Genomic DNA, 24076 nt, shown 5'->3' with positions numbered 1-24076 from the left:
ACATACAAGTGTCAATGAGCTACTTAAACCAAAAAACAGCTTATCCTTGTGAATATTGGAGTGGACACACATATCTACCTAGCTGCACCTGGGAGCTCGCCCTGTAGTCCCTCTGTGACTGCCATTGGCACATCCACAGCGTGAAATATGCTGCAGATGAGCCAAGTGTAACCCTGCCTTAAAAGTTTGAGCCAATATACAGGTGTATTGTGAAACATAATATACAGTCAAGAAAAGAGACTTCAGCATTAAATTTTTGTCCGTAACAATTTTACTTATGAAATTAATATCCGTGTGTGTATGTTTACAAACGAATGTTTTCCAGTAATAGGGGTTCTCCACCATAAGGTGATTTTAGTACTTACCTGTCAGACAGTAATGGACATGCTTAGGAAGGAACAGTGCTTGTCTTGGGGCTAAATTTCTATGTTGTGAGATTACCATAATCCTGTGGCTATCTTTTTGTGAAATGGCTATTACCTGTTGGAGTTCCCTCCCTACAACTACAAGTCCCATGATTCCTTGTTTGTAAGTGTGAGGTCACTTTTCTCCCGCCCACACATCAGCCACCCCACCCATTTAAAAATACACCAGCCCTGTGTGTCTGCTCCTAGCACATACGCAGCGTATTATCTGATGCCCTGCAGACTTCTCGCAGCATCAAATGTGTTGCGTGTGAGCTGTGTGTTACCCTGTCCCTTACAAATTCAATGAACTGGTGGCACAATTTATTAGATTATAATGAAAGTATACATGTTATACCTTTGAAACTAGAGTTCTTTATTTTGTACCTGTAACTAGAGAGTCTTTATTTTGCTAAAAATAAGAGTTTAATGGGCTATCTTAGTGTTAAAGAGTTGTAGTCTAGGGTCAGCTGTGCCCTCCTGCAGCCTGGCAGACAGGCTGGGTTTGGCTTACATCGTTGAGCCTAGCTAAAAATCTAGGCTGTGGCGCAGGCGTGGTGATCTGTTCTAGCAATGGCCTCACTGGTAAGACTGATTACACATACCCAGCCAAACTCACAGCTACAAGACACATCTGATTCTGTCTCCCTGGCAGTGAACTTATGTTTAGTGTTACCAGTAAGGCTGCAGCTTCAGTAGTTCACCGCACCTGCCCCACAGTGTGATGTGAGCCCAGCCTGTCTGTCAAGCTGCAGGAGGGCAGGGATATAATGCAGAGAGTAAATATGTAATATTTCCAGAAATGTTGGTGCCATTAAAACATGTACAGATGTACAGTGTTTTATTTATTTATTTATTTTTTAAATCATTTTAGTGTTGAATGTTGGTCTCAGCATTTTACTGGAAGGAGAAAAACAAAATCATTTTAGGCAAACATTATCTGTGATGGAGGAGAACATTATCTGTAATGGGGGGAATATTATGTGTGATGGGGTGAACATTATGTTTAAAGGGGCCAGAACATTATCTGTGGTGGGAGAACATTATTTTTAATGGGGGAGAACATTATCTGTGGTTGGAGGAGAACATTGTCTGTGATGGGGGGAGAACATTATCTGTAATGGGGGGAGAACATTAGCTGTAATGGGGGGAGAACATTAGCTGTAATGGGGGGAGAACATTATCTTTGATGGGGAGAACTTTATCTTTAATGGGGGAGAACATTATCTGTGATAGGGGAGAACATTATCTGTAATGGGGGGACAACATTATCTGTGATGGGGGGAGAACATTATCTGTGATGGGGAGAGAACATTATCTGATGGGGGAGAACGTTATCTGTGATGGGGGAGAACGTTATCTGTGATGGGGGAGAACGTTATCTGTGATGGGGGGAGAACATTATCTGTGATGGGGGGAGAACATTATCTGTGATGGGGGGAGAACATTATCTGTGATGGGGGAGAACATTATCTGTGATGGGGGAGAACATTATCTGTGATGGGGAAGAACATTATCTGTGATGGGGAAGAACATTATCTGTGATGGGGAAGAACATTATCTGTGATGGGGAAGAACATTATCTGTGATGGGGAAGAACATTATCTGTGATGGGGAAGAACATTATCTGTGATGTTGGGAGAACATTATCTGTGATGTTGGGAGAACATTATCTGTGATGTTGGGAGAACATTATCTGTGATGTTGGGAGAACGTTATCTGTGATGGGGGAGAACATTATCTGTGATGTTGGGAGAACATTATCTGTGATGTTGGGAGAACATTATCTGTGATGTTGGGAGAACATTATCTGTGATGTTGGGAGAACGTTATCTGTGATGGGGGAGAACATTAATAGGAATCAGATAAATGTCAGTTAAGACCCAGCCACAACCAAACTAAGGCTGCATTCACACCTCGTTTTCACTGTGCGGTTACCAGCGCTGAAATCCATTTACTTTAATGAGCCGACTGGAGTCAAATGGTGACTCATTTTTGACCCATATCTGGTTTCCTGACCGGACCTAAAACCGTAGTATACTATTTGACTCCGGTCGGCTCATTAAAGTAAATGGATTTCAGCGCTGGTCCGGCTGGGGTACGGGAGAGCCCAGTTTTCCCCTCTGGCAACCGTACAGTGAAAACGAGGTGTGAATGCAGCCTTAACTAAATGTTTATCTGCAGCGCCCCTAGAGACAGAAATGTGTACTTCTATAATTATTGTATTCCCAGTATTTGAGATTGTATTTCAACATTTACTTGTTACTTCAGGTTAAACTGGAGAACTTTCTCAGAATCTCAGATGTCTTTAATGAAGGTCTAAGAGGGGGATTTAGCAAAACCTGTGCAGAGGAAGTTGTCCCATTGCCTATAGCAACCAATCAGATCGCTAAGTTTACTTTTATGAGGCCTTTTAAAAAAAATAAGCAATCTGATGGGAAACTGGGCAACTTTTCTTCTGCACAGTTTTTGATAAAACTCCCCCTAAATGTTATATAGATAAATACCATGAATATCATGTTATAAACAGATTATTTATCATTATAAAAGAACATTTTCCTTACGTTTTGCTCTTTTTTAACTAAAAGAATTGAACCCTAACAATGGCTTTTCTTTTTTTTCTCCTTATACCATGCCTCTGACACTTGGACAGCCCATTAAACAGATTATTTTCTTGCAAAGTAAACACTCGGGCACAAGTTATAAAGGTATGATGTATATTTTTATTGTGATCTATTGACTAATGCTGCCAGTTCATCAGCGAAGTTGTATATGACAGATTGGCTTTAAATTTAGACAGCAAAAAGCTTGGCTTTCACTTTAACAGAATAATTGCAGAAATAAAAGGTGAGCTGTGATTGGTTGCTATGGGCACAGTGATCTGGGCTTATATTTATAACCACTATGATGATTTTGGCACAGTTTCTGCCTGTCTCATTTAGCTGTCAAAATGAAAGACCATACTAAACCTGCCCTGCTATCTGATTAGCATGTATCACTTTATTCAGCATGTCATCATTTTTATAGCAACTGGGAAGAATGTTAAATAGTATTTTTTCATTGGTTTTATTATCAATTTGCTAAATATTCTAATTTGGAAAACATTTTTCATGATCTGCGCGACATTATCCTGTGAACATTTTATACTTGAAACCTCGAGTTTTTTACCAGAATGATCTGATCTTTTTTTATTTTATTTTGGAATGCATCCAGCTGAAGACTGGAGAGGAGGGAGTTTGGTCAGCTGTAATCCAGATGGGAAGCCCAAAACTAGCAGGAAGGATTAGCCAAGTCAGATATTTTGGTTCCACTGGGGTTAAAAACTAGGTCATTTGTTGCTCTGCCTTCTATTTTACTGCATTGTTGAAGGTTTTTTGCAGTAAAGAACACCACTCATTCACCTCCCTCCGACTGGACCATGTTCTATCATCTAAATATTGCCTCAGCTAAGCATATGTTTCTTGTAATGTGTGTTAGGCCCACAGCCCTGCTTACAGAACTTGAAAAAAAATGTTCCAGCCCCCTCGGGCTCTGTTCCAACAGTGTTTTAGTTGCTTTAGGGAGAGCTGTAGGACTGGGTTGCATACAAAACCCAAATCATCTTTATAACAGGGGTAAGGGAATTCTGTATACTAAAGGCATGGTGGAGCAACTTGTAATCCCCCTCCCAACTCTCCAAAAATCATTCTTAGCAAGACAGTATTGTCGAGATGAAGTGTATCATCGAAGTAATTCTTTAAAACAACTGAAAAATCATTATAGGAAATGTCTTGACCGGAGAAATAAGAATGTGGGATGCAACAAAGTGGTACCACCAGGATTACAATGGGGATGGCATCATTGACCTCTGGACTGGGCAAAACCAAGTCATCATTATATTGTTCAGGTTTTTTGGGACAGGGAGATGTACAGAAATATATATATAGAGTGTTATGATGCCTTTTAATTTGGGTCAGATAGAGCCGAAATAACACTCTGTGGAAGATAATCCAAGAAAACTTTGTTGACCATAGCTCGGGTTTCATTAAGAATTCTGCTCTTGAAAAATGAAAGTTGAGCAGTGATTATTCCTCCCGAAGTGTAAAATATTTACCAAAATATTGGGGGTATAACAAGATGCATTAAGGACATGCTCACATGACTAGTAATAGTTTTTGTTTTGTTTAGTTTTTTTTGCGGAAACTGCGCCAGTTCCCTTGCCAAAAGCCACATGGTGTCACTTTAACAAAATAGACCTAATTTGGGGCTGAAGAACTCTGCGAAAGAGAATTGACATTAGGGCGGCAACTAACGATTATTTCTCAAGATCGATTAGTTAGCTGATTATTGGTACAATTTATTGAATAAAAAACAAAACAAAATGGGAATAGGGTACCAGGGAAGAGTAATTGGAAGGGTGGGAGGAAGGGGAGACCGCATTGGCAAGGGTTAACAGTGGAGAAAACAGAGGGGACAGCACCTGAAGGGTTAACAGGGGAGAAAAGAGAAGGGACAGCACCTGAAGGGTTAACCTATAAGCCTTGCTGCAGGGGAACCTTAGTGATGGCCATCTTCCTGCACCACAGAAAAGGAAACAAAAATGGGAATACACACCCCTAGTGTAATACATGAGCATTAAAACATGAGTGCATAGAATTGCACTTACCATTCAGGTTGTGCTCAGAGTACAACGCCTTCAGTATCACAATGGACCTGCTGCTGCAGTTCAAGCGGTAGACAGATGCTTTGCTATCCCCGTAAACGAAACTTGGAGTGTAGAGAAAAGGAACTTTCCACAGCGCTGGTCCTTTCATACAAAATAGGAACTAAGACATTGATAGGTTTATTAGCACAAAACAACCTGTTTCCAGTCCATAACCGACTCTTCTTCAGGCATGTATGCACTTTCCAGACGAAGAGTCCGTTACAGACTGGAAACACGTTGTTTTGTGCTAATAAACCTATCTTCAAGAATAAGACTAGATGTCTTAGTTCCTATTTTGTATGAAAGGACCAGCGCTGCGGAAACTTCCTTTTCTCTACACTCCAATCTTCCTGCAGATCTGTCACTGCACTGGATGGAGAACAGAGCTTCTGGCCGGACAGGGGGACTCCCTTGATGTCAGTGACGAAGGCTTCTTATCACCGGAGGCACCAAGGACAAGGAATTGGTACTGGCTTCCGGACTGCAGTTCAGGTTGCGGTCTTAGTACTGCATTGCTAGGCCACGCCCCCCTAACAATCGATTAATCAGTGATTGAAATCTTCGACATCGCGTTTGTAGCCTTGTACTGTATATGTACTTTATCTGTATGTGCCAACAGTCCTATGCAGTTTCCATGTTACCATGGATTGTCAAGAATTTTTAGGACCTTCAGATACAAAGCAAGGCTACTCTGTATGGTTACTGCAGTATGTTGGACCACTTTAATATAGTCATAACCTAAAGTCTTCTGTTGGAAATAATATAGATAGGGCAAACAAAAAAATCACCAACTAATAAAACTATACTTGTCACCCAAGAAAAATGACCACTATCAAGCCAAAATAATTGTACAAAAAAATACTTTTTATTTATCCAAATACAATACAGTCAAGGATAAAATAGCTAACCCATAAAAACACATATACCCTAAATACACAGGGCAACTCGTGCCAAATCTCAAGATGAAAAATATTAGGAACAAGTCATAACCAACCCAAATCATATTATCCTCAGTGTACAAAATAATAATAATACAATTAAAGACCACTGCATACACATTAAAGGGGTACTCCGCCCCTAGACATCTTATCCCCTATCCAAAGGATAGGGGATAAGATGTCAGATCGCCGCGGTGCCGCTGCTGGGGAGCCCTGTGCGTAATGACGGGCGATACAGGGGACGGAGCCACGTGACGTCATGGCTTCGCCCCTCGTGACATCACAGCCCGTCCCCTTAATGCAAGTCTAAGGCAGGGGGCGTGATGACCGCCGCGCCCCCTCCCATAGACTTGTATTGAAAGGGGCGGGCCGTGACATAACGATGCTCCGGCCCCTGTATTGCGCGTCATTACGTGCAGAGCTAACTCGCTCTGTGCTGTAATGATAGCGCAGTGCCGCAGCGGGGCTCCCCAGCAGCGGGACCACGGCGATCTGACATCTTATCCCCTATCCTTATCCTTATAGGTGATAAGATGTCTTGGGGCGGAGTACCCCTTTAACATAATAAACCTGGAGTAGACATGTCCGTGGTCCGTGGTGAGCACTATTGACCTCAATGGGTCCTTGGTGAACTACCATTGACTTCAATGGGTATGAAGGAAAATCTGCAAATTTGCCTCTATTGCGGATTTTCTGCTGACCCATTGAAGTCAATGGTAGCAAAATCTCCTGTGGATTTTCTGCAGCAAATATGCTGCGAAAATTCCGCAAGTAGTCGCCCGTGTGAACGTACCCTTAAACAGTAAAATTGAGAACAAGCCCTAAGGTTATGCAGATCAAGAAAGTCGTAGCAGATGAAGCTAAGATCTACAAATGATTACATTTTCAAGCACTGAACGCCAATCTGTGACATGTGGGAGGGGCTTCAGTGGTATAAAAGCCAGATCAAAAGCAAAAGTTTTTTTGCAACCATATTAAACCTCAGAAATCGGATCAAGTCAGTGCAGTATGATGGAAGGACAAAATCCTCTGGCCTAAATGTTGTGTCCAAAGATGAACTGAAATTACAGCAGGAGGCACCTATATGACATTGAGCTATGGGCCAGATGTCCAGCTTCGGGTGTTCCATTGACCTCACGTCACCCTCTCAAAGGCTTCTGGTAAAGAGCAAGACAGCAATGGAGGTCTATCCTCCTTAGAGATGAGTCCTATTTTTTATTTTGGATGCAATGATAGCCGGAGATTGGTCTGGAGACCACGTGGGCAACACCATGAAGAGGCCTTCACAAGAGAATGCCATACCAGTCCAACTCCCAGGTTTATGGCCATAACTTGTATATTATTATTTTTAGCAGATTTCTTCTCCCTCCTCCCCCTCCATAGACTTGTAGAAGTATTCTTGTCTAATAAGATTTGTACTACAAAGTTTTTTTTAATTCATTGTACTATTGATCTCTGTAAAGTTTGTTTAAATGAATAGATTATATTTAAGATAACTAGTAAGCCAATAGTTGGTCTCAGCTAGACAGATTTTATATGCACTAGATTTATCAGTCAGCATGGACACTGTGATCATTTTATTTATTAATTATTTTTTTGCTGTAAGGTCCAACATGTAACTTATAGGAAAGAAAAATATATAATTATACACACAGGAAATAAAAATGTTTTTTTTCTCGTCTGTTTCAAACATTTGCTTTCCCCCTATCCTGACATCTGCTTCTCGTCGTCTTTTTTTTTTTCTTCTCTCTCTTCCTCTTAAGTGCTAACAAAAATAAAAGGGCAGATGTAGTAGTGATGTTGTAGTAAGTGGGGCTCTAACACACAACTGTAGAAGAGAAACAAATTCTAGAATGGAAATTATTCCGGATAGTGGGATAATGAGGGTCTCACATAAACCCATCTGAAAAATTAACCATTGTTTAACATAATAGGAAAAAACCCTGCGTAAGGGTACGTTCACACAAGCGGCCCCACAGCATATTTTACGATGCAGATCTGCCGCTGAAGGACCGCCGCATGGTGGCTCTACATGTGCCTGCTCGGAGTGGCAATATGTCGCTACGAGCAGACACACTAAGGCGATATGTGAGTCGCCCGGCATGCGGGGTGTACTCGCAAACATCGCGGCCGCTCCCCCTGCTCCATGAGCTAGGCAGAGAGCAGCTGCAATGTACGAGAACACTGCGCATGCGTGCTGCGACTCGCACATAGTTGTTTGTCTGCTTGTAGCGGCGTATTGCTGCTCCAAGCAGGAACATGTAAAGCCACCATGCAGGGGTCCTTCAGCAGCAGATATGCAGCGTAAAATACGCTGTGGGTCCGCTCGTGGGAACGTACCCTAAGGCTGGATTCACACACAGTAAAATTCTAACTTTTTTCTTGGTGCTTTTCATGACGTTTTATATTTACATTTTTCTTTGTGGCACAAACTATAAGGCAGGTTTTCTAAAACCAAGACAAATTCTGTCTTATTTACCCTTAGCCACGAATCACAGCTCAGCTTTTATTCCTCATATTGCTTTGGTAAAATTTAAGCAGAGCTGAGATGACCGGAGTGTGCTTTGGAGAAGTGGTGGCTCTGCATGCTGATTTGAGAGTCAGGAACTCGTACAGGACAACACTGGAGGGGTCCCAGCAGTCGGACCCCCCCACAATTGGACACTTATTCCTTATGTTTTCGGTAGGGGATATGTTTTTATAAAGTACATTATTCCTTTAAACAGACTTAAAAGGAACCTTCTAAACTTGTTATGCTGCCCTCCCTGAGTGAGCATAACATAGGGACTGGTAGGCTTATTGGTGTATATTACTGCATAAACAGCAATTTTCTCATATACGCTTATAGGGAAACTGATAAACTCAATATACAGGGTTATAGTGCGGGTGAACTGGGTAACAATGAAGTATCAATGACCCCATCTGTGGTCCTGTTCCAGAGCCATTGAATTAGCTGGCATGGCTACCATAGGACCCGGCATAACTAACATCCCTTTCTCCTTTCCCTCTGCTCCACTATGCCTGCCTACCTCAATAATGTTCGCCCATGTGAGCGCAAGGTGGGTGGGCAAGTATAAAAATCCAACATACCTGATCCTGCCATACATATTAGTTCAGTGTTCCCCAACCAGGGTGCCTCCAGCTGTTGCAAAACTATAATGCTCGGACAACCAAAGGCTTTCCGGGAATGCTGGCAGTTGTAGTTTTGCAACAGCATGAGGCACCTTAGTTTAACCACTTAAGGACCCATGGCGTACTTGTACTTGTAATTCCGGTCCCTGCAGCAGACACCCAGTACAAACACCTGAGACCCCCCACATTGTCGGGGTCAATTCAGACCGGCTATCAGCAGCATTTCCGGGTCAATTCCGTCTTCGGTGACCCAGAAAAAAAGGGTGTTAGGTGGCGTCACGCCACCTATCACCCTTTACCAGCAGGATTGATACCACAAACTACAACTCCCAGCATGCCCTTTAGCAGTTTGTGCATGCTGGGGGTTGTAGTTAAGCAACACCTGGAGGCACTTTTTCAAAAAGTGTGCCTCCAGTTGTTGCATAACTGCAACAGCCAGCATGCACATACAGCCAAAGGGCATGCTGGGCGATGTAGTAGTGTGCCTGCAGCTGTTGCATAACTACAGCTCCCAACATGCCCTTCGGCTGTCAATGCATGCTGAGAGTTGTAGTTCTGCAACAGCTGAAGGCACACGTTGCGAAACACAGCGTTTGTTAACTAACTCAGTGTTTCGCAGCCAGTGTTTCTCAAGCTGTTGCACACTACAACTGCCAGCATGCACTGACAGACTGTACATGCTAAGAGTTGTAGTTTTGCAACAGCTGTAGGCACAGTGGTTGCAAAACACTGAGTTAAGTAACAAATTGTGTTTTGCAACCAGTGTGCCTCCAGCTGTTGCATAACTGCCACTCCCAGCATTTATGGATAGCCAAAGAGCATGCTGGGAGTTGTATTTTTGCAACAGCTGGAGGTTGCAAGTTTGAGCTGTGGCAAATTTTCCGCCGCAGCTCAAACTCTGGGAGACTCAAAACTCGCTGTAACCCTGCCTTGTGTGAATGTACCCTAAAAACACTACACTACACCTACACAAAATAAAAAGTAAAACACTAAATATACACATACCCCTACACAGTTACCCCCCCCCCCCCAATAAAAAAAAAAAAGTCTCGTACTGTTTCCAAAACGGAGCCTCCAGCTGTTGAAAATCAACAACTCCCAGTATTGCCGGACAGCCACTGACTGTCAAGGCATGCTGGGAGTTTTGCAACAGCTGGAAACATGCTGTTTGGGAAACACTGCCGTAGGGTATTTTGGTGGCGGATGCAAATCCCCAACTTAGGCCTCAAATGCGCTTGGTACTCTCTCACTTTGGAGCCCTGTGGTATTTCAAGGCAACAGTTTAGTGCCACATATGGGGTATTTCCGTAGTCGGTAGAAATTGCGTTACAAATTTTTGGGGGCTTTTTCCCCTTTTATCCCTTATGAAAAGGTAAAGTTGGGGTCTACACCGGCATGTTAGTGTCAAAAATTAAAATTTTTGACACTAACGTACTGGTAAGAAAGTGCACCAAACTCACACGTTTAATAATGAAAAATGTACCTTTATTATTTGCAATTTTAAAGTGACAATATTTAAAAGATCAGCAGCAGTCAGAAGAAAAAAGACTCCAAACATAAGTACAAAATGTCACAATAAGTACATGGGAAACCATAGAAGTAATAAACATAAGGTACTCTGTATGAGGTGGGCTTAAAAACGACCACAAACCGTATGTGTATATATATATATATATAATGTACAAACAAGAAAGTTGCAACAGCACTCTAGGTCAAAAAATGGAGGCTCTCAGCGCACTTTTTGATCAAAATGTGTCCCCCCATCCACCACGCGGAGGTGGCCTCATATCGGATGGGACCGTAACATAACTCACCTCTGCTGTGCATATAGCCTTTGACTGTGTGACATGTTGGATCAGCCATTGACTAAACCACCTCCAGTCTGAGAGGGGTGGGGTGCACGGCTAAAGAGGGTGCCACCCCCCCCCCCCCCCCCCCCAATTTACAAAGTAAAAACAAAAGGAAAAATAGCCAGCACAACAACCTAATACACATGTGCCCGCTGCTGTGGCAAATACAAAATGTACAAACAAGAAAGTTGCAACAGCACTCTAGGTCAAAAAATGGAGGCTCTCAGCGCACTTTTTGATCAAAATGTGTCCCCCCATCCACCACGCGGAGGTGGCCACATTTTGTCAATTGCAAATAATAAAGGTATATTTTTCATTATTAAACGTGTGAGTTTGGTGCACTTTTGATAGGTTTACTTGTTGATAGAATAGCGCCAAACAGTGGTATGGTGTCTCTTTGATTTTGGCCTACATTATTGATTTTCACTAACATGCTGGTGTTGTCCCATACTTTTAATTTTCACAGGTGGTAAAAGGAAAACAAGACCCCCAAAATTTGTAACACAATTTCTCTCCGGAAATACCCTATACGTAGATGTATAATGGTCTGCGGGCGCACAACAAGGCTCACGAGTGAGAGCGCACCATGTACATTTGAGGTCTAAATTGGTGATTTGCACAGGGGTGGCTGATTTTACAGCGCTTCTGACATAAATGCCAAACAATAAATACCCACATGTGACCCCATTTTGGAAACTACATCCCTCACAGAACGTAACAAGGGGTATTGTGAGCCTTAACACCCCACAGGTGTTTGATGAATTTTCGTTATATTTGGATGGGAAAATGAAAAAAAAAAAATGCCACTAAAATGCTGGTGTTACCTTACATTTTTCACTTTCACAAGGGAAAATAGGAAAAAAAAACTCCCCAAAATTTGGAACACCATTTCTTCCCAGGATGGGAATACCCCATATGTGGATGTAAAGTGCTCTGCGGGCGAACTACAATGCTCAGAAGAGAAGGAGCTCCATTGGGCTTTTGGAGAGAGAATGTGTCCGAAATTGAAGGCCATGTGTGTTTACCATGTGTGTTTAAGCCCCCGTGATGCCAGAACAGTGGACCCCCCCAACATGTGACCCCATTTTGTAAACTACACACCTCACAGAATTGAATAAGGGGTGCAGTGAGCATTTACACCCCACTGGTGTCTGACAGATTTTTGGAACAATGGTCCGTACTCGACGGAGGTGAGCAGCAGAGAATAGACATGTCCCGGCAGTGCGCTGATTGCGCTAGGAGCAGGGCAGCAGCGGGGACATGTTGGGCGCGGCAGTGAATGAATGAAGCCTACATGTGGAACATGTCGGCTTCATTCATTCACCACCGCCGGTTCCCGACATGTCCCGCTGTTGCCCTGCTCCAAGAAGATGAGGAGCAGGCAGCGGTAGGGGGAATAAGGACACTGGGGGGATAAGGATAAACACACTGGGGCCTATTAATTATTATAAATATGCATGGGGGATTAATTTAGGGGTCAAAGTAGTAGTTTAAAAACCCTGCCGGGAGTCCTGAATAGCTCCTCGGTACCAGCCATTCAGGGCTCCCGGCGGGGAATTGAAAAGTGAAAGTAATAATACATTGTACATCGCAGGGGAGTAGAGCATGCCGCCCGCTCCCCTGTTTAATAACTTCTGATCGCATCGGGTCTCAGAAGTGAGACCCGGTGCTATCAATCCCTTAGCCCCTGTACTACAAACCCCATCATGGAACAGAGTCTGTTCCATGATTGGGGTAGTAGTACAAACACTAATGTTGCCTCCCCAGCCACCGGCAGACTCCTGCAGCCGGGGAACTACTACTCCCATCATGGAAACAAGTCTGTTCCATGATGGGAGTAGTAGTAGTCCCGGCTGCGGGAGTCTGTAGGCAGAGGTGTTAAAATAGCCATAAAATCAAGGTACATGACGGATGTTATAACGGGTCTTAACGGATGAATATGCCCGTTTTTTTGATGGACGTTATTCAGCCGTTAGCACCTGTTATTTCATCCGTTATTATACATCCGTTTTTTTTATTATACAATACAGAAAACAGATGTTTAATGACAGATGAATACTCATAGTGTGAAAGCAATCTAACTGGGAAAGCATGACATAGAAAAGCTTCCGTCTTTACCATGTCACCAGTGACAACCAAGCCACTGGTATTTATGGCGTAATACAGCACAGAGCCTCTTGGTTCCCCGTGTTTAGCTGGTCATGGGGCATTGTTGCAGCTGCTTATTGTCACGTTAAGAGGCCAAATTTACTATAGTTACAGACATTCGGAAAATGTATGTCAAAGTAATGAGGTCATCTCCAGTGAAAATAAATGTACATACCAGAGCAGTGTTCTCCAGCTGCTGCAAGACTACAACTCCCAGCATACCCTATCATACCATGTAGTACTAGGTTATATACACTGAATGCAGTTATACATCCTATATCATACATACAATGAGGTTGTTTTAATGCCGACCACCTCACATAGTGCACATTTTTTTCTCACCTACCCAGATGTGGTATGTGAAACCCTATCCTGGGCCAAATGACGATCTATATGAACAGATTCCTACACAAAAGTGACTGTGAGGTGAAAGGTCACTGCTCGCAGTTCAGAAAACAGAGATTTGTAGGAAATGTATGAGGGTCAGGTTTCCATGGTAATGAGGCAGCAACAAACAACCTGCCAAGAATGATGTCAGATAAGTTATAGATGTGCACATGGTCTCATCACAATGAGAGGCCCCTTTTCCTATGTGCCCTCCTCCCTCACGTTTGTTTAGTGTACTTGTATTGTAGAACTCTGGTAAAGGTGATAAATTGTTCCTCGTAATGACTCCCCAAATAAACTCTGCAAGCTTTACATTCTCTTAAGTTGTTTCCCTCACATCTTTTGTTGGTCCTTCTGTATGCGCTGTGCAGGATTTACACTTTAACCTGAGCATTATTGAACTCTTGTTTTCTTTTGGTAAGGGGTACTGAACAATGTAGATCATGGCTTCTCTACATAACTGGGTGTAAAAGGGGGGGGGGGAATAGCAAAAAAAAAAATAAAAAAAAATCATACTTACCCCCTGTCTCCTCTGTCTTGTTCCCAGGTCTTCTATCTTCTTCCTGCTTCCGACATGAGAGCTCGGTACAAGACTTGCATCAATTGGTGGCCACAGCGGTGTCCCATCTTGGCCAGTGATTGGCTGAGCGTGACAGTCCTGCACCAAGGGCACATCTCGGAAGAATGAAGAAGAGGCAAACAGAAACTTTGGCGGACCAGTCGTAGGTAAGTATGTTATGTTATGTTTTGTTCGTTTTTTTCCTTTTTTATCCCAACCCCAAAAAAAAAAAAAAAATGCTGCATAACCCTTTTAAGTAACATAAGGATGTGCCAATCAGTAGAGCAAAGGAATACGAGATCTGCGCTCCGCAGCTCCATCCAACGTTTGTCTATTCCTCTTTGGAGAGCCATAGAAAGCTAAATACTTGTACACTTTGGTTCTAGTTATTTAGGTTGATTATGACTGTATACTTTTATGAAACAAACAGCAAATAGATACAGGAGTCGGCACTACCGTGCACTCTGAAACCGCTGAGGCTCTATGGTGTCTCACAGGGGTGCTGGGGAAGCTAGCGGCGGTGCTGCAATCTCTGAAAGTCCACAGATCAGTGCAATGCATATAGTAAAACAAACCACTCCTGGATGGCGTTTCTGTCCTGCCATGCTGGCTATTTAATAAATAGAAGAATAATAAATGAAGCACAAGAAGCGGTGAGTGCACTCTCGTTTTTCTTTACTGTATACTTTTATGAAATGACAGGTCTGATTTAGTGGTTTAATCTTGGAAGGAGCTTGTCTTGCATTAGAAAACATGGCATCTTTATTGTATAAACCGCCCAATACCTAAGGTTCAGTACCACATAAAATCCAATGACAGGTGAGAAGCTGTTTATCGAAGCAACTAATTATTTATTTATTTTTAGAATTCTGGAACTTTGAAACATCTTTGCTGCATCTGTCACATTTGTGTGGTGTTTAAAGTTTATTGTACTGGACAAAGTGTAATTTTATAATTAGATGCAATGAATTTTCCAATGACATTCAGACACAACGTAGAAAAAGTCTAGCACACATACTGCAGGGCAGCGGAGCGCTCCAGATGGTGGAGATGTTGTCTCTACTCCTCTCCTGGTACAAGGTGGGTGCCGGTGTCAAAACAGACAGATAATATGGAGTAAGACTCCAGCCAATAGGTTGGATTGTGTGTGACATTGTGAGACCAGACAGGCAAATACAGCCCAGCGCACACGTCTCCATCCCCCATCCCAGCCTAAAAAGTCTCCATGTAAAGTGATTTATGCAACAGATGTTAATGCTGGATTGGAGATTGGTACATTTAAAATATTGCAGCCAATTCGGTGCTGATCGGCTGCTTTCAATCAACATTTGGCAGAGAAATTAAATCTTACAGTAAAAAAAAAAAAAAAAAACGACTACTTTCTTGTATGGACTTTGTCATCCTTGCACTGATTATCCCTTAGTAGGGCACAATGTCCTAGTGATTGGAAGAGGTTTCTTAGTATGACACCTTCACAGCCAAAGGTACAGTGTTGTTTCTGGATACATCTCTAGATACATATTAGGAACTCCTAGGAATATTTGTCTTGAAATATATAATAAAAATCAACTTTGAGTGTTACTCCCTTGGAATGAGTCCATTTCACGCCAAGGATGTAGCTGTTTGGAATTTTTTGGCCGTTGTCTAGCAACATGTAAATTCATTGTTTGTGAGGACTGAGATGGGAACCTTGTTATCACTGACAAGTCCATCTCTTTACACCTCAGGGTTTTTTATTTACATTTAATTTTCTTAAACAAAAATTATTCTTAACCCACATAAAGTCTTGGCATATAATCTTCCTCATGTTCTATATGAACCACAGTGTAGACAAGGCTTGTTCCAACTGCGGTGGCTGACATACATTAGCATCTAAAGGGACATGTAAATGCTCCCTGGTCGATCCACTGTGGAGGTGGCCGGAGGGCTTACCTTTGCATCATTGGTGTCCGTGGCTCTTCATTTGATTGAGCCTGGCTAAGCAGGCTCAACCAAATGAGCACAGATCACACAATTCTATGGAACTCCATTGATCTGTATGGGGAATCTAATGATTCCTTCTAAAAGTCCCCTAAGGGGGACTAATAAAGTATAAAAAATAAAGTTTAATAAAAGTTTAAAAAACACCCATGAACCCCTTCCACATTAAAAGTTTAAATCACCTTCCTTTTCCCATTTTCCATATAAAAAATATGAAAAAATTATAAAAATAAACATACTTGGTATCGCCACTTGCGTAATTGTCCCAACTATTAAATGATATAGTTGTTCCAACTATTCTGATCCTGCACTGTGAACGGCGTAAATGCAAAAAAATCCCAAACGCAAAAATTGCTGATTTTGGTCACATCACATCCCCCAAAAAAGTAATAAAATATAACAAAAACTATATAAAAAAAAGGGGGGGGAGGGGCATAGCATTTTCGGTTTCGTGTTCATGCCCACTCCCCCCTAATGAGGGGAAACTGCTGCCTACCTAATATGGGGAAAAGTTCTGCATACTTAATGTGGGGGAACTGCTGCCTACCTAATGTGGAGGAAAACTGCCTACCTAATGTGGAGGAATTACATCCTACTTAATGTGTGGGAACTGCTGCCTACCTAATATGGGGGAACTGCTGCCTACCTAATGTAGGGGGACTGCTGCCTACCTTATGTGGGGGAGCTGCTGCCTACCTAATATAGGGGAGATGTTGCCTACCTAATGTGGGGGAACTGCTGCCTACCTAATATAGGGGACTGCTGACTACCTAATGTGGGGGAACTGTTGACTACTGAATGTGGGGAAACTGCTGACTACCTTATTTGGAGGAACTGCTGACTACCTAATATGAGGGATCTTCTGCCTACCTAATGTGGGGGGAACTGCTGCCTACCTAATGTTGGGGAACTGCTGCTTATTTAATGTGGGAGAACTGCTACCTACCTGGTTGGCTATCTACTATGTTCCTGCCTAGCTAATATGGGGACTAACTACCAAGCTAATAGGGGGATACCTACTACCAACATAGCTGTCCCATGTAGGAAAAACCCCATATAAGCTATCTAGGGGATTTACCTCAAGGGGCAACTCTCTCTGGGGGGGGGGTCTACCTACTCAGGGCACCTATGTGATGGGGGAAACTACCTTAAGGACCTTGACTACCTACAGGAGCGACCTAACTTCCTAATGGGTGGGATTTACTGACTCTTACCTAACCCACTTATCTGCCCACTTTACTATGTGGGACACCAAGGGGGTCGATTATAGGTCTTAGAAAAATGCAGAGCCTGAAATGTTTTTTTTTTCTGGCAGGTTCTTCAGAGATGAGTCGTAGCTAGAAAAAATCATCATGACGGTCTGGGCTGGATGGAGAAAAAAAGGAAAGTGACCGATTCCAATCAGAAAAGACGTCACCTGATGATACTGTATGTTATCACTTATATGGTATATTGTGGAAATGATGGGGGTTGTTGTCAGTCTTGCCGATGTATAGGACATCCTCCTAAACTTACATGTCAGACTGACAATGTTATTGCTGTTAAAGAGATGTTCCCATTCTGCATGTATGGGCGTGATGGCTAGGGGTGTGGCCAAAGACATGATTAATGGGTGTGGCTTGTCCTTCTTTGCTCCCAGCAAAAGTTGGGAGTTATGAGTAGTGCTTGGCACTCAGGGGGCATTACTTCGAAAGTAGGAGAAGACCAATTATTAATGCAATTTTGGTTGGTCTTAAAGAGGACTTACTGTATTTAATGTAGATATCTAGATAATACCTGAATTCACACACAGGATGATGCAATGTAACAAACTATTATCTACATTTATATCACAGTAGTTTAGTTGTATGGTTTAGTTATTTTATTTTTTGGGTGGGGAAAGTATTAATCCTGCTAAATCATAAACACAAGTACAAGTATGGATATGGGCTGGACATGGTATTCATTGCCAAACACTAGTGTTGCCAAATTTTCACATGCAGGAAACAAGCAGACCCCCTGGTGTTATTGTGTACGATACGTTTTTCATATGTGTGCATCTCCTTTTCTCTCTAGTGTAATCTTACTACGTGTCATCGTCTACTTCTGGACAATGTGGCGCTCAGTACACTCCCTTCCGCTTAAACATTTGTAATGCTGAGGATTTGTGCAATTCCATATGTCATCACATGGAGACAATATACAGATGTTACTGATGTCATACTGCAAAGATGTTTCCAGTTATTCCATTTCTTAAAGGTAAATCACATTAATAGCTCATATTGGTCAATTTACATTGCTAGGATATGCTATCACTTTATGAATTTTGGGGTCAGACCTACGAGACAAAGCATTTCTAAGAAATTAGGCGCATCAGATCTGTGTCTCCGTTACTGTTTTTCCTTATACAGTGATCCCTCAACTTACAATGGCCTCAACATACAATATTTTCAACACACAATGGTCTTTTCTGGACCATTGTAACTTGAAACCAGACTCAACATACAATGCTATGTAAAGTCCAGATCTGCAAAACATGTCATTGGTTGGAAGAACCAACCAATCGGAATGGGCATTTCACTGAAAAATAACCCTGCATTCCTAAAGTGCATGCACTGACTGGCTGTCTGGTAGCACCCCCTACAGTACAGGGAGGTATTACATGTTCTGTACCTGTGCAGAGATAGCTTCTCCAGGTGAGGGCAGCTCCATGTTCCTTTTTTTGGGACGCTATGGGGGAGTTTAATCAAAACCTGTGCAGAGGAAAAGTTGTCCAGTTGCCCATAGCAACCAATCAGATCGCTTCTTTCATTTCTCACAGAGCTTTTCAAAAATGAAATTGCTATGGGCAACTCAGAAATTTTTCCTATGGACAGATTTTGATAAATTTCCCCCTGGTGTACTGTACAGGACTCTGAAGAAGCTCCTGTCCTCTACATAGACAGGGATTACAGCTCCCAGCAGATCTTTCTTACTTTTATATGTAATGATTTGCTTTATCTGTATTAGTTATCTACTTATTTTTCTTTAATCCTCACTTTTTCCTATATTTGGAAGACAACCAATTACCAGATTTCCATAGAGTTATGGTCTCAACATACAATGGTTTCAACATACAATGGTTGTCCTGGAACCAATTAATATTGTAACTTGAGGGACTACTGTACAACAACGCTCTCTGTCCTGTGGCTGCACTGTCCTGTGTGTAATCTCAATAAGATTCTGCTGCTTAATGCACACTTCAGAATTTTTGTAGCAGTACTTTTAGATCCCGGTTCAAGTGGGCATTTCCAGGCGGATTCCGCTAAAAGAATAAACATGTTTGTTCCTTCAGCGTAATCCGCCCAGAACAGCCCATTTTAACTGGAACTTTGAATTGCAGTGGTTAATTTCTACAGCAAGAACCCATTCCGTGGAACCCATTTCTGTAGTGTGCATGGGTCCTAAGTGATCTGCCATTCCTTTCTTATATGGCATAAGCCATTTAGGAAGTTTCTTTCTCTAAAGAAATGCAGATCAGTTATAACAATATGTTCAGGATAAAGTTGCACAAAGCAACAATGTTTCTACACCTCAGCAGTAATATGCGATAATTAAAAAGTACCTGTCACCAAATAAACTATTTTCAACTACCTCAGGCAATTTTCCAGCTGGAGAAATGGGCGTTTCCCAGCAGGCATGATATTACTGAAACCTGCTGGGAGACAACTTCCGCCCTCACATTGTTGCAGCATTGTGATAAATAGAAGACTTCAGGCTCTGTGCATGTTTCAGTCTGTGCAGATTTCAGTGAGACTCTCCCTCAGCTGTCAGTCTGTTTGGCTTTCTGTAAGAATCTGTGGAGCTTTCACTTATTGTGCAGCTAACAATTAAGCTCCGTGCAGAGAAACACTTCCTGAGTTTCGTCTCCTGCCAGGCCGGGAAGAGACCAAACTCACTGTATTAATTGTGGAAGGGAACAGAACAGAGCCACCTAGTGGTCGTTTTTTTATATTACATTTTAAACATATTTATGTCGATAATTTTAAAAGCTAGTGAATGGGAAAGTGTCTGCTAATTACAAGGGGAACACTATATTAAAAGTTTTATTTGGTGACAGGTACTCCTTAAACAACCGCACTGATTTATTTCCAAAGTGTCATACAGTTCCGGTCAAGTTGCTTGTCCACAAATACAAATTTCCCTATGCATCTCTTAAGAGGCGCCCAATTTAAATTGCATAGAGAAAATTCTACTCCACACAGCAGTAGCTTTTGGGAGGGGGCAGTCAAATGGGTGAGCAGTGGGGCTGGAACGACATTGTATTGTGGAAACAAAGCTTTATGTTGTTGCATTTTACTGATGGAGAGTATGAATACATTTTTGCCGTAGTGCTCCTTTAAGTCTACATACAGGTATAGTGCTCAGTAACTTTTGCTTCAGTATTTTTACTCTCTGAGAACATTGGGATCGGTCATGTTGAAATCCATGGGGGGTGAAAAGTTGCAGGCCTCCAAAGACATTAGAGGGTTGGTTCTGCTAATATCCAAGAGTCTGGCCATCTTTAATCTAATATATGATCAGCTTTAAGAAGCTTCATTATTGCAGAATGGTCAAATTAATTGATTGTATTTTTTCATGTTTCCTAAAAATTTCTTGTCTCCTGTAAGGGTCACCTTTAGCTTCCATCTTTTCTAAATGTTCTTTCCTCTTCTAGGCCTCTCCGCCTTCTCTTCTCAGTCTAGTTAAAGGTAACCTGTTATCACTGTGAAGTCATGAGGGTGTTTTTTGCATGCCCACCATTCTTGACTGATAGATTTGTCCCTGTTTGGGTATAAAGAGAGACCTATCAGTCAAGGCTGGTGGGTGGGGAGAAGCAACCAGGGACCGCCCCAATGACTCTGGTTCAGGCAACATGAAAGTGATGACAGATTTCCTTTAAGATTTGGTAACATCCTTTTACAAGTCTGACCTCTGGATATGCTATTACATTTTTGGTTGATACTTTAAGAGTATGTTCACACCTACTATATATGCTGTGGATTATCTGTTGCAGATTTTCTGCTGGTAAGTAAATTATAAAATCTGCAACATAAAATCCTCTGTAGAAAATCTACAGTATATATAGTCCGTTTGAACACATCCTAAGTATTTGTTCACACTACAAGGAATTTTTTTTTGGCTAAATCCCATGCCCATGATAAATGGAGCAAAATGAGTCTGAATTGTTGCTTACTTTCTGTGGAATTTGTGGAAATAAGCACCAAAATTTAGCCCAAATTGACTAATGGGCTTTTACTACCAAAAAAAGTTCAATCTTTCACCAGAATTGGAAAGCTCATCAAAGTCCCGTTGCAGAACTTCCGCTGTACAAACACATCAGTGGGGAATCCATTTTAGTCAATGGGAATGTGCTGCAAAGCTCAATCTGCATGGAATTCCTCACAGACATTCCTCGCCGATTCCACCCTAAAAGTCTGTAGTGTTAAATCTTTACTTGTAACAGATGCATCGGCCATAATAAAACCTTAAAGGAGTACTCCAGCGCAAAATAACTTATCCCCTATCCAAAGGATAGGGGATAAGTTATAGATCGCGGGGGGTCCGAGCGCTGGGGCCCCCCAGGATCTCCTGGACGGGGTCGCAGCAGTCTGCCGGAAGTGAAGTTTCGTTCCCGGCAGAAAGCCGAGGCAGACACTCCCCCTCCATGTATCTCTATGGAGGGGGAGTGTCTGGAGGGGGCGTGTCGGCCACCTCGTCATGCAGGGACGGAACGCCCCCTTTCCTGTATATTGCCGTGGCCCTGTACTGAAGATCGCGGGGGGCCCCAGCGCTCGGACCCCCGCGATCTATAACTTATCCCCTATCCTTCGGATAGGGGATAAGCTATTTTGCACTATAGATGTCCTTTAATGGCTCAGTGACTGGGTTGAGTGACTGGGTGTTTCCCAACCAGGATGCCTCCAGCTGTTGCAAAACTACAACTCCCAGTGTTGTAACAGCTGGAGGCTCCCTGGTTAGGAAACACTACTCTAATACCTAAAGGAACTGCCCCCACTTTGCCCTCATGATATGAAATTTACATAGTATTTAATAGCAATGAAATAAAAAAATAACAGTGACAGGTTCATTGTAACTAGTAAAATACGTTTATTTTAGTATTGGCAGCTTTATGAATGGGAAAAGGATCTATGTATTAATGGCTAAGGTAGTAAGGAGCTCTTACAAGACATCTGCTGGGCTCATTACTGCATATACTGGCACAACGGAGGTCGTGTCTGCTGCTCTTATTGCTATTGCAGATGCTATACTGACATAACTTCCTAATGATTCTAAAGATGGAGAAGTCTGTAAAAGTTAGCTCCATGAGTTCATCTACTCACCTGTTTTATAATTTTCATTCCATCCCCCTTTAATGGAGACGTAATAAGGTAATTTGTCCAATCCTATGTCCCTTTCTGTCTCTTAGGTATTTTATAGGGGTCTATTCACATGTACAGTATTCTGCGCAGATTTGATGCGCAGGATTTCAAGCTGTGTTCAGTTTATATTGGAAGACCATAAATGTTCCTTTTTGGAAGTTACAGGACGGATGGCTATTTTGATGACAGGAACAACGGGTACTCCAGCCAAATGTTTTATTAATCCTATATGCCCTGACAGCCACCATTAAAATAATACATTTTAATATACCTACCGCTGCTCCCACGGTGCCACCGATATCGGTCTCCCGTTCTCCAGCCCTGGTCTTCTTCCTAGTTTTTGGGCCCCCTGCGTAGCACTGCGCTCAGGTAATTGCTGGCTGCAGTGATGTTCCATCTCGGCAGGCTGAGCAACAGTGTCATGTTACATCACATTGCTGCTTAACCTATTACCGGCCAAGGGGGGACATCACCCTGGAGGCACCCTGGTTGGAAAACCCTAACTTAACTTACCTGTCACTTAAAAAACTTTTTACATGTCCAAGTGACATGAAAAGTTTTGGTCAGTGTTCAGACCTCGGCCTACCAAGAGAAGGTGCTGCTGCTCTCTCCTCTCCCTGCTCTGTGTTACGTGATCGAGACATACTCCATAGACTTACACTGAAAGTGTGTCTCAATCACGTGACACAGAGCAGGGAGAGAACGCATTTAGCTCTGATTTCTCCAGCCTAGTTTTCACAATAGATGGAGCTCTGAACACTCAAGCCTCCACCGATCAAAACTATTGACATGTTGTTCCAAATGACAGTGCCCATTTTAGGACGCAGCATATTTTTATTTTGGTGTTTTTCATTTTTTTATTGCTTTGCTTTTGTTTAGATTTTTTTTCCTGATATATATAGTGGCCAATAATCAGCAATTCTGCTGAGTTTCCCACTGGGAGTTTGAGCTGCGGTGGTAAATTTGCTGCAGCTCAAACTTGCAGCAGAAAACTCACTGTAAACCCCCGTCCTTGTGAATGTACCCTGTACCTTCACATGGGGCGGGTGCACAACCTCTCCAGCTGTTGCAAAACTACAACTCTCAGCATGGACTGACAGACCGTGCATGCTGGGAGTTGTAGTTTTGCCACAGCTGGAGGCACACTGGTGAGGAAACACAGAGTTAGGTAACAGACAAACTCAGTGCTTCCCCACCAGTGTGTCTCCAGCTGTTACAAAACTACAACTCCCAGCATGCACGGTCTTTCAGTGCATGCTGGGAGTTGTAGTTTTGGAACAGCTGGAGCCACACTGGTGGGAAAACACTGAGTTAGGTCCTGCTACCTAACTTTGTGTTTCCTCACCAGTGTGCCTCCAGCTGTGGCAAAACTATAACTCCCAGCATGCACTGACAGACCGTGCATGCTGGGAGTTGTAGTTATGCAACAGCTGGAGGCATGCAACTACAACTTCCAGCATACGGAGACAGCAGTTTGCTGTTCATGCATGCTGGAGTTGTAGTTATGCAACATCTGGAGGGCCACAATTTAGAGACCACACTGCACAGTGATCTCTGAACTTTGGCCCTCCAGATGTTGCAAAACTACAAATCCCAGCATGCCCAGACAGCAAA

General features: G+C 42.5%; 1 protein-coding gene across 13 annotated transcripts in view; it reads left to right on the top strand.

Moving 5' to 3' along the window:
- Positions 1–24076, top strand: part of COL5A1 (collagen type V alpha 1 chain) — a 387668-nt gene that overhangs the window by 9834 nt on the left and 353758 nt on the right. For 9 of the 13 annotated variants that reach the window (XM_056537898.1, XM_056537911.1, XM_056537912.1 and 6 more), the window contains exons 2-4: positions 3058–3112; positions 14091–14269; positions 18138–18320. In XM_056537898.1, coding sequence (XP_056393873.1) covers positions 18293–18320 — 28 coding nt within the window. In that variant the 5' untranslated portion in view covers positions 3058–3112; positions 14091–14269; positions 18138–18292. Of the gene's footprint in view, positions 1–3057; positions 3113–14090; positions 14270–17397; positions 17511–18137; positions 18321–24076 lie in introns of all 13 variants that reach the window. The other 4 variants (XM_056537899.1, XM_056537901.1, XM_056537900.1 and 1 more) reach the window with 4 other exon arrangements.

The sequence above is a fragment of the Hyla sarda genome, chromosome 9 (genome assembly GCF_029499605.1).
Source record: "Hyla sarda isolate aHylSar1 chromosome 9, aHylSar1.hap1, whole genome shotgun sequence".
In the NCBI taxonomy this organism is placed as follows: Eukaryota; Metazoa; Chordata; class Amphibia; order Anura; family Hylidae; genus Hyla; species Hyla sarda.
The sequence above is the reverse complement of the archived record's forward strand: the minus strand, read 5'-3'. Positions and strand labels throughout refer to the sequence as shown.